The 23,469-nt window shown below is 51.9% G+C and overlaps 1 protein-coding gene across 1 annotated transcript in view; it reads right to left on the minus strand.

Annotated features, from left to right (window-relative positions):
- Positions 1 to 22,735, minus strand: part of CUEDC1 (CUE domain containing 1) — a 42,132-nt gene extending 19,397 nt beyond the window's left edge. Inside the window, 3 exon segments of the mRNA XM_017855905.1 lie at positions 4,169 to 4,445; positions 4,447 to 4,831; positions 22,691 to 22,735. Coding sequence (XP_017711394.1) covers positions 4,169 to 4,445; positions 4,447 to 4,514 — 345 coding nt within the window. The 5' untranslated portion in view covers positions 4,515 to 4,831; positions 22,691 to 22,735.
- Positions 22,736 to 23,469: the final 734 nt, after the last annotated feature.

The raw sequence follows: 23,469 nt of genomic DNA on the forward strand, positions 1-23,469 counted from the left end.
ACACTCCACAGACATCAAAGTATAAGTTCTCCTGCCTCAGCCTCCCAAGTAGATGGAATTACAGGCGTGCACCATCACCCCTGGCTAATCTTTGTATTTTCAGTAGAGGCGGGGTTTCACCATGTTGACCAGGCTGGTCTTGAACTCCTGACCTCAAGTAATCCACCACAAGAGGCGGCCCCTGACTGGGAGATCCTTCACCACACAGCCCAACCTGGCCTACACCTTCACCTCCCGCTCACTCCCCACAACTCTGTTCCCATCTCCTCCAAGATCAAAGAACATGGGAGGAGCTCAGAGAGGCTGTGCCTCTCAGGTGCCCCAGAGCCCCCAGACCTCAACTGAGTTTGCAGAAGTCACCATAATCATGCTGCCTGTATAAGCCTGGGCTGGGCCAGGCTGCACTGGTACATCTCTGCTCTGAGACCAGCCATGCCCAGCACACACAGCCTCCCAGGGGCACCTGGTGGGTAGGGAGGTGAGCCTGTGCGTGTGAGCATACCTACACACACATACCCACACACACGCGCACATGCACACACATGCACACGTGCTCTCTGCAGTGCTCTGCGCATACACAGCTAGCTCAACCCAAGGAGGCCTCGCGCCCTGGAATGCACTAACGTTCTTTCCTTTGAGGCCGAAAGTATTTAAACAGATGCTTTTGCAGGAAAGGAAGAATGTAGCACTTGGCAGGCCACTGCTCTGCTTACCCTAAATTTCCACAAGAAAGGAAAAAAGAGAGAGAACACTGTAAGCGCTGCTCCTGTTCCCTGGCGAATCTTTCATGCCTGGCACAGGACAGTGGCCCCGCAAGTCCCTGGCTCATTCAGAGAACTTGCTGCTGCTGTCCCCCACCCCGACACCCTGTTTCCCAGACCTCTCTGCTCTGAGGGATAGGGCTCCGGGCTGCGGCCTTGAGGCTAGCAGTGGTGGGTCTCGGTGGCTGGCCTGAGCTGTTCCCACTGATGTGGGCTGGAGTGAAGTGGCTGAGGAGGGGAGGAGAGCTCAGTAGAAACTGTCCCCTAAAGGAAGCTGCTTGGGGTTTCCTCCGACCATGGCCAGCGGCAATCAGCCCCCCAGACTCAGGACAATCAGGCGTCCCCGGCCACACCAGGAGGTCCCCCCACACAGCTCCTCCCTGCAGCCTCCCAGGGCAGCAAGACCAGACAGACGTTCATCAGAGCCTCCTGGAGAGGACTTGGGAAACACAGAGAAGGCAGATGGCCGGCCAGGCAAGCTCCAGAATGCAGGGCTTGAGTCCCAAGGAGAGTAACCCCAGCAGCGCTGCTGGTCTCCCTGGCCTCTCCCTCCCACTGCCACCAGCCACAAAGAGGTTGTTCTTCTGGCTCTAAAGGTGCTGAAGTTTTGGGCTTTTCAGCCTCCTGGCTTAACTCGTTGTGGGTGATGGATGCCTGCCAGGTGCTCCAGGGGGCAGGGTCTAGGCCATTTATCTGACAGGAGATATTTCTCCATGGCAAGGATACCCCTCAGGCCAGCCCACCATCCATCAGCCCCCAGAAAGCGTTTTTTTTTCCGTTCAGCAGTTATTGTCATTCCAGCTGTGGCTCATAAATTTTCCGAAGCACTTTCCGCTGGCTCAGGAGCTGCCTGCCTGTGGGCCCAGGCAGAGTTCCAAAGGTGGGGGGTTGGGAAGACTGCCAAGGGAGGGGAGGGGGCTCAATTTGGAAAGCAAGATTCTTAGAAAACAGAAGTGCACATACAGCAAGGGCCTACTTAGGGGGTGGTGAAGCCTTGCAGAGGTTTATAGGGCTGTGGGGGCCTTGGACAAAGGAGGAAATACTACCCTACCTGCCAGACTGTCAGGGCAAATCAGACTGCAGAAAGGGTCAGAGCTTGCAGAGAGCTTTCTTTCCAGTTCACACTGAAAGCATATACAGTTGACTCTCGAATAACATGAGTTTGAACTGCATGGGTGCACTTACAGGCAGATTTTCTTCCACCTCCACCACTCCTGAGACAGCAAGACCAACCCCTCCTCTCACTCGTCCTCAGCCCACTCAATGTGAGACGATGAGGAGGAAGCCCTTTACAATGATCTACTTCTACTTAATGAATAGAAAATATATTTTGTCTTGCTTATGATTTTCTTAACATTTTCTTTTCTCTAGCGTACTTTATTGTAGGAATACAGTATATGATACATATGACATACAAAATATATGTTAATCAACTGTTTCTGTTAACAGTAAGACTTGAGGTCAACAATAGGCTATTAGTAGTCAATTTCTGGGGAAATCAAAAGTTATATTAAAAAGTGAATTTTTGACTGCATGGGGGGATTCACTGCCCCTAACAGCTGTGTTGTTCAATGGTCAATTGTATCTGCAGACACACACATACACACGCACACTCTCACTCTCTCCTTCTTTCTACAAAGAGGATCCATATTTTCAAATACTCCTTCCACCACCTACTCCAAGTAGATCGAAGGAGTGGTCTCCCAAGGAGAGAGACAACAGAAAACTGTACAAAGACAGCAGCAGCATTTATTCATTCAACAAACACTCCCCAAGTGCTTGCTATGTGCCTGGAGTGTCCTGGGTGCTGCAGATGACACAGGTATAAGCCAGATGTCTTTGCCAACAGAGCTTCTCCACCCCCAAGAGAAGTCTCAGCAGCACACACTAAGGAGGAAAAGCAAGGAGACTTCGCCTTGCAGGATGACTGATGGAGAACAGGGACGAGGGTAATAATAACGCCACAGCACAAAGTTTGTGAGGATTAGAAGAGATGACACATCGGGATGGGTGCGGCGGCTCATGCCTGTAATCCCAACACGTTGGGAGGCCGAGGCGGGCAGATCACCTGAGGTCAGGAGTTCAAGACCAGCCTGGCTAACATGGTGAAACCCTGTCTCTACTAAAACTACAAAATTAGCCGAGTGTGGTGGCACATGCCTGTAGTCCCAGCTACTCGGGAGGCTGAGGCAGGAGAATCGCTTGAACCTGGGAGGTGGAGGTTACAGTGAGCTGAGATTGCACCACTGCACTCCAGCCTGGGTGACAGAGCAAGACTCTGTCCCCCGCCACCCCCCAAAAAAAAAGTAGAGATGATACATCTAAAGCACTTAGGACGATGCCTGGCATGGGTCAGGACTCAATAAAGAGTGGAGTTAAATCCCACCTGTTGGGTCCTGGTCTTGTCCATGGCTGCAAGTCTCAAATGGCCCTGTGGACAGCACCCCTCTGATTAACAGGCTCTGTGTGCCTCACCCTTCTGCACCAAGCACCTCAGGCTCTGCTGATAGTAGGAGGCCAGATGTCCACTGAACTCGGGTGGGACTGGGAGGGACTCACAAGCTCCAGCAGATGGGTACTGATGAAGTATGCAGGTCCTCTCTCTCCAGTCACCTCCCTGGAGAGACTGCTTGGCTATGGCTCACTACTGCTTCCATCAGGCCACAGTCAGAGGGATTTAACTGGCAAGTCTGATTCCTCACTACCTTTCCATGGCTATGCTCCCAGGATACAGCCACACTCTTTTTTCTCAGCGTCAGGGCCTTGTCAACCTCACTGATCTCCTCTCACTCTAGGACCCTGACAGATGGTCCTGCTGCCAGTTCCCTAGCCAGTCAGACACTATTTTACCTCCCAGCCTCTGCGCAAGCTGTTCCCTTTGCCTACACACCCTTCCCCCGGCTTCACTCTTCCTTTGGGTATCGCTTAGGGTTTGGGCTTAGCCATCGCTTCCTCTGGGAAGCCACCCCTTTCTGCTGCTTCCACGTCTCCATCGAGCACTTACCACTCTGGCCGTCAGTACGGGACTCGCGCTTCTAGTCCACACTGGACTCTGAGCTCCAGGAGGGCAGAAATTTGGTCTAACTTGGCCACTAGCGGACTCTAGGCCTGGAAGTGGAGTTCAGTATGTTGGGGTGGCGCCCAGGCACCTGCATTTTTAACAAGCACCTTGATTGTGATGCCTCCTGACTCAGGGTCTAGTGCCACGTCTCACACACCACTGAGTGGGTGCTCAGTGTTTGTTGAACGACTGCATGATTTCTGCCCATAAAACAAGGTCACTGACGGATGGTACTTTTCCCTAGGGGAAGTAAGGCTGCTTGCTAATTAGACCCCAGACAGCGGAGTAACCCAGGTCTTCGTAGAGGTTCCAACGGTGGTTGGAATTACCTGGGCCGCGCCCCTACCTCCGGAGGGATGCTGTCCTCCGAGTCGGAGCTGTCCTCATAGACGACGACGCCGCCGCCGCCGCCGCCGCCGCCGCCCTCCAGGTTCATCTGCAGCAGCTGGTCGATGGTGGCGTCCACAGCACCGCTGTTGGCGCGCAGCACGCATTCGATGATGTCGTAATCCATGTTGGGGAACATGGTCTTGAAGTCATCCATGGCCTGGTTGAACTCCAGGCGGCGCACCTGGCGGGCCGGCCGGCTGTTGTTGAGCTCCTGGGGGGAGGCCGCGCCTCCCCGCCCCGCGCGCACCGGCCGTGCCACCCCCGCCGCTGCCGCTGCTGCTCCGGCGGAACAGGCTGGTCATTTTGCGGAGCCGCTTGGAGAAAATGTTTCTAGCCGGCCGCAAAGCCCCTTCCCCGGGGTCTTTCCGCGGTCAGCCGCTTGCTTGCTCTGCGGCCTCAGGCAGCTCACTCCAGCGCCTCCTCCGCCCCGAGTGGCCAGGCGGGAATGGGCTGCTGAGGGCTCGGGGTTAGCAGACTAGGGGCGCGCGGGGCCCCAGGCGGCCCTCGGAGAGTGGTCCTCGCGGGGCGGTGGCATGCGGGACCGGGCCGTGCTGGGGCTGGGCGGCCGGTCATCCACACCCCCGGGACATCCTGGCACCAGCTTCACGGATGGTCCCACCTGAAACAGAGGGAGATGGAGTCAGGGCCGAGACTAGCAAAACATGAGCTCAGGCCAAGGGCTATTAAGAAATGAGGGCAGGGAGGCGCGACCCCTACCATGCTCAAGGGAGACTTGCTTCTTCCTCCTTTCTCCCCAGCTTCAATAATGAAATCCCTGCAGTTCTTTACTAGCACAGGACAGCTATCAGTTAGCAAGAGCTTCCTCCCACCCAGGTACCATCCTAAGCGTTCTATGGGGGCCAACTCATGACAGTACTGTAAGGTAGGTACTAGTATCCCCAAGCTGCAGATGGAAAAAGTGAGGTATAGACGCTGAGTTAGTGGAGGAGCCAGGATTTGAATCTGGGACATATGGCCCCCACGCCACTGGTCTCTACCATTACACATACTGCCAAGGACCCCTGAAGAGCTGACTGAGGCAGGAGGGGCTCTTAAAGATGTCCTGCCTCTCTGATCTCTAGTCCCTGTTCTCATCTTCTCACATCACTGCCCCAACGTCGTGGTCCCACCACCAGGGCAGGCATCTTGTGCAGAGCTCCACCAAACCCCAGGGACAGCAGTGATGAGAAACCGGACCCTCCGGTGTCACTGGGAGCTTCTGGCCTGAGAGAGGAAACAGGGTTCCATCCTTGCAGAGCCTCGGGCTGATGGGGAGGCCCAGTTCCCACTCTTGGTAAACTCATGTTAGGTCCTAAAACTCAGTCCACTCCCCTGAGAAGCACCAGCCCAACAGAGAGATGCAGAGAGATGCAAGGCCATTGTCAACTCCTGGAATTCATTATCCTCACCCCAATGTCAGGCCGACATGTTTTATTTATATCACAGACACGTTTGTTCTTGTGGAACACTCAGTGTCCAAAGTGCTGGGATTACAGGCTTGAGCCACCGCGCCCGGCCCCTAAATATTTTTTAAAATCCCAGAAGTTTTTTCTCAAAGTTGTCTTGAGAAACCATATACGTCGTAAATTCTGTTATTATCCCCACCAAGCCCAGTTCCCCTGCCCCAGCCAATGTGTGTCCCTCAGCCCCCAGGGTCAGCACAGTGTCCTGACAACATGTATGGGTGGAACTGAATATCAAGCACAATGAGGGACCTAAATCTGCCACAGAAAACTGCCTGGCCCACTCAAACCTACGCATGTAAACCACTGCCAAGGTTGCATTTCTGTTAGCACAGACCACTGGGAAGGGAGTGGGCCTAAAAACACCAACTTCTGACTTTTTCATGCCTACTCCAAGCCTTACAGTAATTTCATTAATTGTAGAAAAGTGGCAGATTTTAAGAGACCATTCCATCAAATAATATTCTTGAGTGTGATGAAACAGGTGCAAACTTGTTTTCACTTTTCTAGGACTTGGAGTCACAATCTTAACAGCTGATATAGAAATGTTCTCTCTCTCTTTTTTTTTTTTTTTCAGTCTCCATTTTTCGACCAGGCTGGACTGCAGTGGTGCAATCTTGGTTCACTGCAACCTCTGCCTCCCAGGTTCAAGAAATTCTCCTGTCTCAGCCTCTCAAAGTAGCTACGACTATAAGTGCACGCCACCACACCCGGCCTTTTTTTTTTTTTTAATGTGTGTGTGTATTTTTAATAGAGATGGCCATGTTGGTCAGGCTGTTCTCAAACTCCTGACCTCAGGTGATCTGCCCACTTTGGTCTCCCAAAGTGCTGGGATTACAGGCATGAGCCTCAACGCCTGGCCAAGATATTTTTGTGAGCACATCAACCCCTGAGAAAACCTACTCACACTCTGGTGTGTCTACATCTCAATTTTTCATTTTTTCTTTTTTTTCTTTTTTTTTTTTTTTGAGATGGAGTCTGGCTCCAGCCCAGGCCGGAGTGCAGTGGCGCGATCTTGGCTCACCGCAACCTCCACCTTGAAGGTTCAAGCAATTCTCCCACCTCAGCCTCCTGAGTAGCTGGGACTACAGGCATGCGCCACCACGCCTGGGGCTAATTTTTGTATTTTTAATGGAGATGGGGTTTCACCATATTGGCCACGCTGGTCTCAACCTCCTGGCCTCAAGTGATCCACCTGCCTCGGCCTCCCAAAGTGCTGGGATTACAGGCATGAGCCACTGCGTCTGGCATTATTTTTTCTTTGCATATACCACCATAAATGAATTTATGTTACTAATGTAATCAAACCATAAATTCTATGCAACTAGTTTTTTTCACATAAGATATTGTGGCCATCTTCCCATGTCAGAATACGTAGGGCTACGCCATCATTTTTAGTGTCTGAATAGTATTCCGTTGACTGAGTGAAGCATGATTTATTATCCAACTCCCTCTATCCCATCTCTTCCTACATGAGCAAGTCAGAGCCCAGAGGGGCCAAAGCCATTTCACAAGGAGACACCTCAAATGATCAGTGCAAGAGAGTTTTGCTGTGAGAAGGAACACAGGAAGGTAGCCAAGTAGCCAAGTATCACATGGTTTCCCATAAGCTTGGGGAATACCAACTATTTAGGTGTTGGGCTTTAGATACCCCAACACCCCCACACCCACATCTCCCACCAACCCACATACATCAGAAGAGTATGCAGCTTCGCCTCAGCCAAAATGCCCTCCGAGGCAGGGCTCCACCCTGACAACTGCCTTTGTCCTGGGCTCTGGGGACCTGCCCTCAAGTCTCTAACACAGATCTCAGGGCCAGGAGGCCCCAGAAGCTGATGCCTTGGGCTACTGTCTGCTGCCCTAGTGTCATCACACACAGGGGTCAGTGACTTGTGTTAAGGCCTTCTGGAGTAAAGCCATCATCTCCCTGCCCCTCCGGTAATTTACTAAGAGAGATGGAGGGACCTGGCTCTCACTCTGCCAAAGGCAATCCCTCAGAGAAAGATGACCTGGGCCACCCCCAGGGGAGGAAGAAGGAAGATGGCAAGACCTACATTTTCCCCATTAGCAGCCCTCTGGACAGCTCCCTCGGGTTCTGGGCCTCTCTGAGTGTTGAGAAGCTCCAGAAGCCACCTATAGGAAGCGCAAACCGGTTCAGACAGGGCTGCAGTTTCCCCTCCACATGGGGCCTCAGGCAAGTCTCCCATCCTCTCCATGGCCATATGTCCTCATCTCGATGCACCCCTTAGGGGGTTTCAATGGGAATGAAATAAGATAATCCTCAGCACACTGCCTAGAAGGTGGCATTTGAGGTATCACTGCCCCAGGAGGCTGGTAGAGAGCCAGGAGCAGTGGGTAAACTGGCCAAGCTGCCCCCGCAGGGGATGGGGTAGGGAGATTCTAGGGGAGTTTTCCCCAGCACCTGGATGTCAATCCCTGGAACTCTTTCAGGCCTCTAGAAGGAAATATCGATCCTCACGGTCCCGGGGAGGCTGGGCTGGCCTGGGCAACTGGAGACACGGCAGCTCATGCAGCCGCTTCCATCTGGCCCAGGTGCAAAGCATTGAAAGCATCCTTGTGGGGACCACAAAATGTAAAGGACTGACAACTCCAGCCCAGGCCCACACCCCGCCTCACATTACAGGTGAAGAGCCTGAGACCCAAGTCTAGGAGGGAGTTGCCTGAGGACACACAGTGAGTAAAGGCAAAGTCTAGACTTTTCTATTAAAGGGTGGTTCTGTAGATGAGAAGAGTGGCTCAGAACAGTAATGGGAAACACAGGGAAACAGTAATGGGAAACATTTTGATTTACAGAAGCACCATTTCCACAAGACTTTATAAGGTCTGAGACTCCCAGGCTGCCTATAGAACCAGGTGGACTGTAGAGGCCCCCAATTCTCAGAGCACTTTCCCTTTCTCCCCCTGACTAAGCTCAGGGCAGAGTCTGAGGCCATGGCTGTGGTGTGCCTGGGAGCAGGGTCAGAGTTGTCCCTGCCAGGCTGCCTTTTGCAACTAGCACTGCTCAAATGAAAAGCAGTTTAAAATACCTGAAAGGATTGAGGCAAGTAGGCGACAGGTTTATGAGCTTGTGCCACGTGCTTTCACGTTTAATCTTTATTAAAACCATGAGACAGGTGTTGCTGCCTCCATTTCATAGCTGTGGGAACCATTTCAGAGAGGTTAGGTAAACTGCCCAAAGTCACACAGCCAGTATGTGGAGAGGCCAGAATTAGGAACCCATTTCCTAAGAGGCAAAAAATGCCAAGTAAGGCTCACAGGGCTATGAGCCAAGGAGCATAGAGGACACTTCAGCAGAGGAAACATGACCCAGACAGCATGGTAGCAAGGTCTCTTGGCTCTGCTCCAGAGCTGGCTCTGTGACCTTGGAGAAACCATACCACCTCTCAGAACCCCAGCTGCTGAGCACTGGTAGGGAAACAGAGGGAGATAACCCCTGACTGGCTTCTGAAAAAGGAAGCAAACAACCCACTGGGCTTATCAGACCTCTCGGAAGCTGACTCAAAGGCTCCCCTGAACTCATGATTGTGGATGACCTGGGGACTGGGAAGCAGAAACCCCACACCTGTCCTCCTCCAGGTCCCAGGGAGCCAGGATCAGAGTGGCTCTCCACCTCCCCTGTAAAGGAATCCAGGCCTGGCAGGGGCGGCAAACAGCCAACCTCCTCTCCTAGCATGAGCACGCAGCCAAGGCCTGAGTCACTCCCGGCTTGGCCCACAGAGGTGGGCAAGCTGCCCCAGTGCAGTTCATCTGGCCTTGCCCAAGGTCATCCCAGCCAGCCTCCTGCCTGGTGCATCAAGGCCAGCGAAGGTCTGCATGGGGGCTGTGAGAGCCGGGGAGCCAGAGCCCTGGATGCACTTTCTGACCCTAGTAAGGCTGTGTGACTTGGGGAAATTGTTTCATTTCTTTGAACCTCAGCTCCCTCATTTGTAGACATAGGGATAGCACCCCCTTGGAAGGAGTATTAATAGAATGTACACAGGTACCTGGAGCATAATAAACACCCAATGAGACAGGCTGCTGTGGCTTCGGGCACAGGCCTGGGACCTTTTCCCGGGGTAGACTCACTCCCTGAGCAATCTCACCCAGCCCCACGGCTTGGAATACCACGTGCATACTGAACACTGGCTCTCATGTGCTCTAGCCTCTCCCGTGGGCACTCCCCTCAACTCCACACTCATACAGCCTTCCTGCTGCCTCTACTTGGACACCCAACAGCAGCTCCAACAACATGGATCCATCCCACCTGTGATTCCCTCAAACCCCAACCTGTTCCTCCCCTGCCTTCTCCATCTCTGTTAATGGCAACTCTCCCTGGCTTTGGCCAAAACCTTTGGAGTCATCTTGGAGTGCTCTCATTCTCTTACACTCTATGTCCAATCTATGGCAAAGCCTGTCTTCCCTGTCTTCCAAATGATTTCTGAATCTGGCCACTCCTCACCACCTCCACAGCTACCACGCCCTCCCTAGCTCCCTGCCTCCCACTTGCCAGCCTAGAGACCCGTCATCGCAGGGGTCATGCCCTTCCTCTGCTCCACACCTCCCAGTGATTTCCATGTCCCCAGAATACCCAGAGTTTTACTGTGGCCAACCCACATGGTACTACCCATGACACCTTTTGACCTGCTGTCAAATATGCATGCACACATACAGAGAGAGCCTCACTCACGGCAGTTACCTGGATCCTTGCTAGTCCACCAGTGAGCCAGGCACACTCCCACCCAGGGGCCTCTGAACTTACTTTTTCCACCACCTGCTATGTTCTGCTCCCATATATCTGCACGGCTCCCTTCCTTCTGGTCCCTACTCAACCATCACCTTGAGTGGGGACCAAAGAGGCAAGTCCACCCCTCAACGTCCCAGTGTTCCTAACCCTTTAGGCTCACCTGTCCTATTCATGAAACAGACCACCATGGATATTATACATTTGTCACTGATATCTTCTCCACTAGAATGTAAGCTCCACGAGGGCAGGGGCTTTGCCATACTCACTGTGGTATCCCCAGTGCCCGAATCGGTGCCTGGCATGGTCAATAGATATTTATTAGGCGAATGAGTAAAGAAGGGAAGGAAAGATGGAGGAGTGCAGTAACTGTGCATTTCCCTCCCTTCCCTTCCTCTTCTGGCTCACAGCAATGGTGGGCGGGGGGCTTTTCAGTTTCCAAAGCCCTCTGTCCCCCACACACTCATTTACTCCTCACAACAAACCTAGAAGATATATAAGGAAATGTGTTATTATCTCACTTCAGAGACAAGGGGTCTGAGGCCAAGGCAGCCCAGTGACATGGACACAAGACTGATGGCAGGCTGCCCCTTTCCAAGCTAATGCCAGCCCTGGGGGCAGGAGGTCGACCCCCTCCTAGATCTGACTTGACCTTCCATTCTGCCCCCCAGGAGGATCAGGGCCCAACCCTGAAAGGTGGGAGTTAGAACAGGAAGCCTCATGTCCCAACAGCCAGCACCTTCCTGTGCCCCACCCAGAGGTCAGTCTTCTGGAAGGAGGGTAGGACTCCTCAGACCAGCTCTGTCTCTGCACACCCCAGCCTCCCTCCTCTGAAAATCACCAAGGAGCAGACCCTGTGTCCATCTGTGATTGTCGTGATGCCTACCTGCAGAGGGATTTGCTTCTTGCCTAGGATCTGGGCCCAGCCCAGTGGCACTGCCAAGCCAGGCCACTAGGTGGTGTCCCAGAGCTCAGGCCTGGGCAGCTCCCAGGGAAAGGGCCAGAGTGGCTTTTCTCTCAGAACCCAAGAATGTGCCCCACCCCCACCCTTGGACTGATTAAAAGGGAGAAGAACCACCCAATTGCCTCAGGGGTCTTAGTATCCAAGACCTGCAGAGCTGTCAAATCGTTTAGTCCTAGGCGGGAGATCTGTGGCACATGTGCCACCACCTTCTAGCCCTCGTCCTTGGCAGACATCACTAATCCATCCAGGTATTACTGTCCTACAGAACCCACACAACCTCAGAACCCTCTGCAACACGGCCTCTGCACAAGCCACTACCCAGCGATTAGAATTGGCATGCAAGACAACCCACTTGCCAGCGCTCTCATTTCCCGTATGGGGAGACGCAGCCCAGGCTCACTGTCTCATTAGGAATCCAGGCTGCAAAAGCCAGTGGGGCCAGAATGAGGTCATATGACCCTGGGAGGCTTGTGTAACCATGGTTGAGTTCTGCGGAAACCTCAAGTGGGTAATGGCAGAGGCTGCTGGGCTGGGGCAGCTGGATCCTCAGCCAATTGTCACCTCAGAGCGGGTGGGGTGCAGGGAAATCTGCCTGAGCTTCTTGGCTTCAGAGCTGAAGAGGCCCCAAAAGGGGGTGAAAGGAAGGGGAGAGGAGAGCAAGAGACAGATAGAGGCTCTCAGGGTGTGTGTGTGTGTGTGTGTGTGTGTGTGAGGCAGCCCTGACAGAGACGCCTTGTCCTCCTGTCCCTGCACAGGCTTGTTTTCTTCCCAAGCTATTAATGTCGCTGCAGCTTCAAAAGCCGGGTGACCTTTAAACGCTGAGCCTCCTGCTCCTGCCCAAGGCTCGGAAAAGGCTTAATGGAAACTCGACCCAAATGGCCACAGCTGCTGGGGCTGCAACAAAGCCAGCCTCATTCCCGAGGCCCCCAGAGCTGCTGGGCAGCCACACCTGTGCCTGCCCCCAGGCAGCCAGGAAGGGCAATGAGGACCCTCGGGCACAGCCATTGGAGAAAAGAGACTGCTGGACCTTAGGGGAGGAGGAGGAGCAGGGGAGAGACAGACAACGCTGTCATGCACTGCTGTGTGACCTTGCGTACTTCTCTGGACCACTGATCTCTTCTACATCTGTAAAACATGAGAATTTGGCAGTGTGGTAGCTCACGCCTTTAATCTCAGCACTTTGGGAGGCCAAGGCAGGTGAATCAGGAGATCAGGAGTTCAAGACCAGCCTGGCCAAAATGGTGAAACGCCATCTCTACTAAAAATACGAAAATTAGTCAGGCATGGTGCTGGGCACCTGTGATTCCAGCTACTCGGGAGGCTGAGGCAGAGAACTGCTTGAACCCAGGAGGTGGAGCCAAGATCATGCCACTGCACTCTAGCCTGGGTGACAGAGCAAGACTCTGTCTCAAAAACAAAACAAAACAAAACCAAACCATGAGGATTTGATAAAAGGACTCCTCAAGCTCTTTGCCAGCAAGAAGCCCCACTGTCACCCAGAGAAACAGGACACCTGGTTTCTATGCCCACCCAGCAGGGCTGCCGGCAGGAGTGAGGCTAGGGGCAGCCCCTGCCTTCCAAAGGCTACCCCATGAGCTGTGCAGGCTGGGCATGCCATGACGCTTTGGCCACCCCCACCCCTATCACTTAGATCTGTAAGGGTGGGGCATTCCTTTAAAATTTGTTTTTAATCTTTAAAAATCAGAAGAAAGGCCAGGCTTGGTGGCTCATGCCTGTCATCTCAGCACTTTGAGAGGCCGAGACGGGCAGATCATCTGAGGTCCGGAGTTCGAGACCAGCCTGGCCAACATGGTCAAACCCCATCTCTACTGAAAATACAAAAATTGGCCTGGTGTGGTGGTGCGTAACTGTAATCCCAGCTACTTGGGAGGCTGAGGCATGAGAATCACTTGAACCAGGAGGCGGAGGTTGCAGTGAGCCAAGATCACACCACTGTACTCCATCCTGGGCAACAGAGTGAGACTCTGTCTCAAAAAAAAAAAAAAAAAAATTAAAAAAAGACCTTTTCTTTTCTAATTTTTCTCTCTCCTGCCTCAACACTTGTGGCCATGTCTGTAGCCAATGGGAGATGTGGGGCAGGGACGAGGGCAAGAGGTTCCAGAGGAGGTGAATGAGGTCCCTCATGGACAAATTGGTCCCAGAGCCTCAGTCCTAAGGACATCATCATTCATCTCTGCTCCTGAGGCCCAAATATCAGGCGTGGCTGCCACAAAAGGCACCATCAAGAAGCCAACACTGCCTTGCAGTGAAAAAGATCCAAGACAAGGCTCCTCAGCAGAGAAACATGTCATTTCTTTGGTTCATCTTAGCAAGATAATGGTCATAACAGTCATAATGAGAATAGATAATATTTATTGCCTGCTTCCTTATATGCTAGCCACGACTCGAAGTGCCTTATTGCATGTTAACTCTCTTCATCCCCTCTACAGCTCTATGAGGTGCATATTACTACTGCTGTTTCCACTTTATAGTAGAAAAATGAGGCGTAGAAGAGTTGAGTAACTTGTTCAAGGTCACACAGCTAAGCGGCCAAGCTGAAATTTGAACCCAGAAGGTCAGATTCCAGATTTAACGCTCTGTATCCACTGGGCTTGATCACCATTCCATACTCCCTAGAGCCAAGCACAGAGCTGGGCACACAGCAAGAACCCAATAACTGTGAGTTAAATTGAATTCTAAAGGGCAGGGTTGCCCCTGGAGAGGCTGGGGGTGCCTGGGTGCCGCTAGAGGTATAAGGGATGGTGCTTATGTCCAGGAAGCAATGGAGAAGACAAAACTGTGGCAGTTTCCTCACAAAAACTTTTTCCCACCCTACTGAAGTTGTCAAGTTGCCTGAGCAACCAACTGTTTTCCACCACAACCTGGGCTGGCTGGGGACTATTTCCACAACAGTCCCTCTCTCCATAAACAAAAGCCACCAGCTCAGCCAAGATATTCGACTCAGGTGCCTGGAAGGAGACCAAACCTCAGTGGATGAGGGGGGTTACTGTCCCCCCTGCCCTCCCGCAGGTGCCACAGCTCTAGGGGACCCCACTGGGCTGGCAGGAACACGTGCGTTCATGCTACCAAGTCAAATGGCCCATGCTGGAGGAAGGAGGCCACCAGTAACTCAGGTGCAGGGCCAAGGAAGCTGGGCTGGTTCCAGGCATGAGCTCATACTGGACCAGGCCCAGCTTCTTGGGAAAAGGGGTCAGCTGCTCCTCCCTGGGCTTCTCCTATAGGCAGTCAGGCTGAAGCCCTCCAACAGGCTGAATTCTGAGGTCTGGACAGCAGCAGGAGACACTTCTGGGCCCCCGGGACAGGCAGCAGTCAATGCCCCACAATTTAGCATCTGAACATGCCCAGGTAATCCAGGCCAAGGAACCCATGATTAGAAAGGAGTGCTCAGGATGGGCAGAGGAGGGTCCTGCAAACAGAACTCCCAACCCCTGCCCCTACCCTCCACACTAAGGCACACTTTGCACCTCCCTACTGATTCAGGAATTCCACTTCTATGAAATTTACCCACAGATGATATGTTTGCAACTGTGTATGTGCATAAGGATATTCCTTGTAAGTATAACAGCAGAAGACTGGAAACACTCCACAAGTCTACCCAGTAGCAGGCTGATGAAAATATGATACATTATCATCATCCTCCTCTCTCTATATAATGCTATTCAATAACAAAAATGAGGGATTTCAATATGTCTCCTTAGCCCAAGACCTAAGGGAACAATGCAAGGTACAAAACAATGAGTATAGTCACTCTACTATAGTGCATTATGGGGGGGTGTGTGTGTGTGTGTATGTGTGTGTGTGTGTGTGTATGAACTCTGAAAGGATTCACAAGAAACTTACATGTTTCCCCTGGGGAGAACTGGGTCATAAGAGATAGATCAGGGAAACTTTTCCACTATAGATTCCTGTATACCTTTAAAATTTTGATTGATACTCATTTATTAATTTAAAAATAAAATATACAAATCCATTATTATTGGATTACTAAGCATTAATAGCATTGCCAGTGATTTTTATATCTTTTGCCTTTTTTTTTTTTTTTGATATGGAGTCTCTCACTGTCATCCAGGCTGGAGTGCAGTGGCGTGATCTCAGCTCACTGCAACCTTTGCCTCCTGGGTTCAAGTGATTCTCCTGCCTCAGCCTCCAGAGTAACTGAGACTACAGGCACGTGCCACCATGCCAAACTAATTTTTTGTATTTTTAGTAAAGACAGGGTTTCACCATGTTGGCCAGGCTGGTCTCGAACTCCTGATCTCAGATGATCCGCCTGCCTAGGCCTCCCAAAGTGCTGGGATTACAAGTGTGAGCCACCGCACCCAGCTATGTCTTTTGCATATTATATTATCTACAACAGACATAAGTTACTATTTAATAATAATTATAGCAAACATCTATGAGCACTTGCTAGATGCATGCGTTTTCTCTACACTTGGCATGCATTATCTCATCCAATTCCCACAGTACAGCAATGAATGCATCCACTTCACAGAAAAGAAAACTAAGGCTCAGAGAGATTAAATAACTTACACAAGGTCACACAGTCAGTGGCAGAGCCAGATTTGGAATCCAAACAGTCTGGCCCCGGAGTCCATGATCTGCTATATTCCAACCTATAGTGTCTCTAATTAAAAGTTTTCTAGAATGTCTTTACTCTCTAATTAAAACAAAATTTTAAAACCTGAATTATGGCCAGGTGCAGTAGCTCACACCTGTAACCCCAGCACTTTGGGAGGCTGAGGCAGGCGGATCACGAAGTCAGGAGTTTGAGACCAGCCTGGCCAATGTCGTGAAACCCCATCTCTACTAAAATACAAAAAATTAGCTGGGTGTGGTGGCAGGGGCCTGTAATCCCAGCTACTTGGGAGGCTGAAGCAGGAGAATCACTCAAATCCAGGAGGCAGAGGTTGCAATGAGCCGAGATTGCACCACTGCACTCCAGCCTGGGCGACAGTGCAAGACTAGGTCTTAAAAAAAAANTGCATTATCTCATCCAATTCCCACAGTACAGCAATGAATGCATCCACTTCACAGAAAAGAAAACTAAGGCTCAGAGAGATTAAATAACTTACACAAGGTCACACAGTCAGTGGCAGAGCCAGATTTGGAATCCAAACAGTCTGGCCCCGGAGTCCATGATCTGCTATATTCCAACCTATAGTGTCTCTAATTAAAAGTTTTTCTAGAATGTCTTTACTCTCTAATTAAAACAAAATTTTTAAAAACCTGAATTATGGCCAGGTGCAGTAGCTCACACCTGTAACCCCAGCACTTTGGGAGGCTGAGGCAGGCGGATCACGAAGTCAGGAGTTTGAGACCAGCCTGGCCAATGTCGTGAAACCCCATCTCTACTAAAATACAAAAAATTAGCTGGGTGTGGTGGCAGGGGCCTGTAATCCCAGCTACTTGGGAGGCTGAAGCAGGAGAATCACTCAAATCCAGGAGGCAGAGGTTGCAATGAGCCGAGATTGCACCACTGCACTCCAGCCTGGGCGACAGTGCAAGACTAGGTCTTAAAAAAAAAAAAAAAAAAAAAACTGAATTATGATAGAAAAAATCTTAAGAAAGCAAACCCCAGAGGATCCAGGGCTTTAAACCTTTTCAATCCTAAGAATCCCAACCCAATCCTTCCTGCTCTGATCATTTAGGCAGGCTTTCTCCAGTCACCGCACCCCCGTGGGGCACCCTCCAACCTTGGTCAGGGACCCACCTGCCTCCTGCTGGGGATGCAGGGAAGGAATGATGGTTGAGTGGGCAAAGTGCCGGCTCATAGCATAGCTGTTTCAGAGGTAGAACCATAGTGTGGAGGAACTGTTGGGGCACAGCAGGGCTGGGGGTCTGGCCAGGAAACTCCTGGTGGAGGGGAAACCACAAGTTGATGTTTACTGGTGCTATGTCTGGGGTAGGAAGCCATGGAGCTGAGTGGTCAGGAGTGGGGCTTTAGCCTGAGTGGTCAGAAGTTGGGCAGTCCTCTGTTTACCTCCTGATCCTGCAGCTTACTGGGCAAGCAGGATTGCTCTGAGCCTATTTCCTTATCTGTAATATGGGGATACCTATACCTTCTCAGATAGGGCTCCTGCAGGGGATTCACTGTGGTGGCATGCACAGCACCCCACAAGGGAAGCTGTCAGTCAGGGGCAGCTGTTAGTAAGACTCTATGAGCACTGGCCATAGCACCCCAAGGCCATATAGTTCCAAGGGGCTGAGTCTAGAGTCTGGCCCAGACGTCTAGTCTGGGAATATGACCTTGAATCCAGCCGTGAAGGGAGCGAATGTGCAGCGTAAAGGCCTCCCTACTCAGGGACCTCTACGACCTCAGGCTGGGAGAGCTCAGGGACCCTAAGGGAAGAGCAGGGAGCTGGGCCAGCAGCCAATACCCTGCCCTCCAGCTAAGCTTCCAAGGGTAGGAGAAGTGATTGGAATAATGCAGGGTGCCCACTCCTACCCAGGGGAAGGAGGTGGCTTAGAACTGGCCCCTAGGGGAGTGGCTCCATGGGCCCTGGGCAGCAGGAGCACAGGCAGAGTGACCCTCTCAGAAATGCCTTCTCTGGCAGCTGAGGAATGCAGGCTCAGGGCAGAGGAACAGAGGCTGGGAGGGAGGGGTGGCTGGCCCAGGGCTGAGCTTCAGAAGAGTAGGCAGCAGCTGCGGCTGGGAGGCCGCCCACCTCAGGCAGCCGGGACACCATCAGAAATTCCACCCAGAGTGAGAAGGACCCAGCCCAGACAGCAGATGGGATAGTTTAGAGCCACTTACTGCTGGGCCAACTACACCCCCCAACCACAGACTGCTCCCTCCGCCTGGCCTCGGCCCCTGCTCTGCCTGTGTAGCAGCAGAGCTCCCCTTGCACAGCCAGGAGCGCCCAGATGCCAGCTGCCTAGGTCCCCTCTCCTGCCCATCCGCACACCCACGTGCCCACACATATACTCTGGAGCTGCCACGGTTAGGGAGGCAGGAGAAACCTCATGTTCTCACTTCCAGATGGTGCATGTTGCCAAAGGTCACAGAGCCCAGTGGCTGCAGCACTGGGATTCGAACCCAGATCGTGAGACTCCTGGCCAGTGCTCTCTCCTTGTATGGGCACACATAGCAACACATGCCAGCACACAGCTCACATGCCTGCATGTGCTCACAGGCTCCCACTCATTGCCACACACACCAGCTCACTCAACCCCATTCACTTGCACAGTGCCACATGCTCCTCCCAGGCCCTCACAGCCATAGGACACAGACACCGCTTTAGGATTTTTTCTTGAACCGTCTCACACAGCCCAGGCACTCAATGTACTACTCCCCTCTTTGCCCAACTCTGAAGCTAAAATTACAGTCACTCTTCTATACGCACTCACTAGTGTGCACTGACAGCACCCTCAGCCCTCCCACAGCCCACCCTCCAAGCCACCCCCTTCATTAGGCCGATAGCAGGGCCACATGAGGCCTTGGGATCCCTCTCTTCCCCCATCTGCACCCGGAATGGATTTTACAGCATTGGTAAGGTCAGGCTGACCTGACTGGCAGCAAAACTGGCCAGAACCAGGAAGTGGCACACCCTGGCCAAGACACCAGCTTCCTGGTTCCCTGCAGGCCCAGCTCCTAGAAGGCAGCGCAGGGAAGGACTTCAGGCCAGCTGGGGCTGGTAACCTCGGCCCCAAATCTAACAATCAGGGGAAGGGGACAAGAGCTCTTAGGGGTCCCATAACCAGCCTCCTTTGCCTCCCGAGGGCCTCAATCTCTACTTCTAGAAAATGGAGAGAAACAGTCCCTGTTTAGTCTGATCATTGAAATCTTCCAGGGATATATAGGTGGGGGCTGGGAGAGTGGGTCAGGACCAGAGAAAGGTACCACTTTTCTAGGTGCAAACTAGGATGAGTCCTCTGCAGAAACAGCCTGCTGCATCCTAGTCCCCCAGGGATGGAAGGGTCTGTACACTTTCTTTAGCTACAGAACCAGAACCGCTTTCTTCAAATGAAACCCTCAGCAGAAGTCCATTATGTAAAGGCATTAAACAGAAACCTGCCCTCATCCACCCCCAGCAATTATGTATAATCAGAGAAGCTGCCATTTAGCGAGTGCTAGGCAAAGTGCTTCTCATGCATCACATCGTTTAATCCTCGTGACAATGTAGTACTGTAGGTTATTACCTTCCACCATCATCATGACCATTTTATAGATAGATATACCGAGTGGTGTGTGACCTAGAGATTGTCCAGGACTGCGCCACATTTAAATTGCAGGTACATGTCAAGTCTCCTGACATACCAGTTACTTGCAATGCATTTTAAAGCCTGGGTTTAAATCCCTCATGCTCCCATCTCTCAAGTTGTTTGCATCTCTGCCTGTTCTGCTCACTGCTACTGATGAGGCTTCAGGAAATGCAGTGAGCTTTTCCATCAGTCTAAGAAGTCAAATGCTCTTTGCACTATAGCAGTGCATCTCAGAGGGTGGTGGCGACCACCTTCCTCAGACTCCCCATATTCTCTAACTCACTATTAAATGAGAATTTCTGAAGACATGGCCTGGGGATTTGCTTTCTAACAAGCTCCCTGGGTCATTCCCATGCACAGGAAAGTGTGAGGACCACTCTCTTGCAAGGTGATGCAGTTCAGGACCTGGATGCTGGTTTTGGTCCCATCACTAATTAGCCAAGTGATCTCGGACAAATCATTTTACCTCCTGGGCCTCCAGGTTTCCATCTGGAAAATGGGAGGGTAGGACTAAATAATCTCCAAGACTCCTTTCACCTCCAACATCCTCTGTGTCCACTCCAGGTTCCCAGCTGGTCCACAGGTATATAAACTGAGTTTCACGGACTGCTCGGTCCCTATAGCAGCCAGCACACAGTGTAGATACTCATGACAAAAAGTTCCTGTCTGGTTGACTTAAGGAAACATGCAAAAATACCTTACCTCTGGCTCTAGGCCCTAAACAGATGACTTTTGGATCATCCATGCCACCTACCCCTCCCCTGAATATTTATTTTCTTCATTCCAGCCCCAGCCGTGAGCCAAGCAGGACTCTGTAAACATTGAGTCTGCACACCTGGGCTTAGTCAACAGTCATCAAACAAAGGCACTGCCAAATCACCTCACAAGCCCAAACTTGCACCTACTCTGTTTGTCACAGGGAAGCAGCCACCTGGGAGGTGTGAATGGTGTGCTCCCCCTTTCCCAGCACAGAATGGGCATGAGGGACTGGGCTGTATAGAGGATGTAGCCGAAATGGCCCCAGCCTACAAATGGGTTACAAGTTTAATCAGACTTAAGGGATGTGAGAAAACAGCATGAGAAGCAGCCAGCAGTTGCTAGAATCTTCCAGAAGCAGCTAGACATTTGTCAGTCCCTTGGCTCCTTTGATGATCATCATTAAAACATGATGCATTGGCCAGGCGTGGTGGCTCACACCTGTAATCCCAGCACTTTGGGAGGCAGAGGCGGGCTAATCACCTGAGGTCAGGAGTTCAAGATCAGCCTGGCCAACACAGTGAAACCCCATCTCTACTAAAAATACAAAAATTAACCAGGCATTGTGGCAGGCACCTGTAATCCCAGCTACTCGGGAGGCTGAGGCAGGAGAATTGCTTGAACCTGGGAGGCAGAGGTTGCAGGGAGGCAGCGGTTGCAGTGAGCTGAGATTGCGCCATTGCACTCCAGCCTGGGAGACAAGGGTGAGACTCTACCTCAAAAAAAAAAAAAAAAAAAAAAAAAAAAACCATGATGCATTCAGTACTTGAACCCAGGAGGCGCAGGTTGTAGTGAGCTGAGATCACACCACTGCATTCCAGCCTGGGCAACAGAGCAAGACTCTGTCTCAAAAAGAAAACCATGATGCATTCAGATAGGGCTTGAACACTGCTTGCTGGTGGCAAACGTATGACTGCCTCATTCTTCAAGGTCTGTGGATCCCTAACAGTAGAGTTGTGGGGATTATCAGACCCACAGCCCGGACACGGGGTGAATTGAGATTCATGCTACCTTTGTGTATGGTGAACCTGTGTGCATGTGCAAAATAACTAAAGAGGAAGGATGAACAGGAAAGGCAAGGATGAAAACCCAGCTTCCACAGGTGAAACATCTGTGAACTGTAGCCAGGATCTGCTGATCCTAGCCATTTGAGAATCCCAAGATAGATCATCCTTTCACTCTGACCACACTGACTATCCACAATGATTGTGCTTTATGTGTGCACAGCCCTCAACAGCTTATGATGCTGCGGGAAAGTCCCCAAACCCTTTGCATTCAGCCAGGCTCCAGGTTGGGCACAAACCCTATAGCAGAGAGCTGGCCTGGGTGCCATGCCATCCTCCCAACAATCCTATGAAGTAGGGACTGTTATTTTGCAGAGGAGGGGATTGAGGTACAGAGGAGTTAAATACCTTGCCCCAAGCCTCGCAGCCAGGAGTAACCAGGTCAGGATTCCACCCTAGAGCCCACACTCCAACCCATCACCACGCTGTCACCCCACTTACAATAATGAACCTCTGCACCTCTGCATGGGACAAAGAGGGAAACTGAGTCTTCCAGGAGACCTGGGCACATGAGGCCATCCTGGCAATGATCCCACCTCCAGCCATCCAGGAGCAGGAGCGAAGCTGCTGCATTGAGTGTGTAGGTGCGGCAGGCCAGCCAGGGAGCAGGGAGGTAAAAAAGTAATGGGGCACCTCAGCTCTGAGCTGGGCAGGTGAAGACCCACCACATGCTTCCTCTGCCACAGCAGTCCCAGGCCAGGAGGGCACCTTGCCAGGCTCCACTGCCACCCACAGCATGGCCTCCCTGTCCTGGTCTGGGCTCTCCTCGGAGTTGTATTTCCATGGCAGCCACAACGGGCAGCAGCCAGGGTGAGTCAGGCCAGGCAAGAGGAAGTGACCACACTTGAAAATTATTAACATGCAGGGCTGAGCTTGAGGCCTTTGTTCTTGAGCAAAGACTGTAGCATTTCACTTTCAGGAAGGAGCTAGGAGGGTGGGGCAGGCTCAGAATTGCACAATCAAAGCACAGGCTCAAACACAGACAGGTTCCAGGTGGAAGTCAGCTTAGACAGGCCACCTGCAGAAAAGTGCAGGCCAACCCACGGCCCCATATAGCAGGTCCACAGAGAAAGTACAGGCCAACTCATCTCCACTGTCTTTTAAATCAGAGACCGGGCACAGTATATGAAAACCTATATAATCCCAGTGCTTTGGGAGGCTGAGGTGAGAGGACCACTTGAGGCCAGGAGTTTGAGACCAGCTTGAGCAACATAGAGACCCTTTCTCTATACAAAAGGAAAAATTAGCCAGGCATGGTGGTGCGTACCTGTAGTCCCGGCTATTCAGGAGGGTGAGATGGGAGGAGTACTTGAGCCCAGGGTTCAAGGCTGCACTGAGCTATGATGGCTCCACTGCACTCCAGCCTGGGTGACAGAGAGAGACCCTGTTTCAAAAAAAGAAATCAGAGAGGATTTCCAACAGCGATAAAAATCAGGGTTTTGTGGTCAAAGGTGTTCCAAGTCAAGGAGACCAAGTGAAGGAGACACAAGGCCGGCCACAGAGGAAAGGATGGGACTCTGGGCAGCCAGACCCCAGTGGGAGCCCTGTGTCTGGGAGAGATGAAAGACACCCCCTCGCCCCAGTTGGCAGGGGGCAGCCCCAGCTCTACAAAGGCTGCCTTCCTACACCCGCTTTCCAAAAGATGGCACCTCTCCTCCAACCATGCAGGTGTTCTGGCCCCCCAACCCCACCGCATCTCCTAGGCAAGAAAAACACCCATAACTGTCCCCACAGGCACCCAGCAACCCTGAAACACTGTGTCTCGGGCAACTTTTCAGAGCTGCAGCTGTTCCCTTAAAATGTCACACATCAGCCACCAGGAGTGGTGGGAAAGGCTGAATTCTGGAGAAGAGGGATGAAGGCTGGGGAGGTGGGAGGGAGGGAAGGGAATATGGTCACCAGAGGAAAAAAGTCAGTCAACAAGGAAAAATCTGATTCTAAAAACATAATGCAAACAACAAAAAAACAGGCTTTGAGCAAGCCTCATAAGCCCTGGGGCCCAGGCCTGTCCTTAGTTCCCGGGAACGGGCCCTTGCTTCCCGTCCC

Source organism: Rhinopithecus bieti, unplaced genomic scaffold (assembly GCF_001698545.2).
Source record: "Rhinopithecus bieti isolate Rb0 unplaced genomic scaffold, ASM169854v2 scaffold_41709, whole genome shotgun sequence".
Classification (NCBI taxonomy): Eukaryota; Metazoa; Chordata; class Mammalia; order Primates; family Cercopithecidae; genus Rhinopithecus; species Rhinopithecus bieti.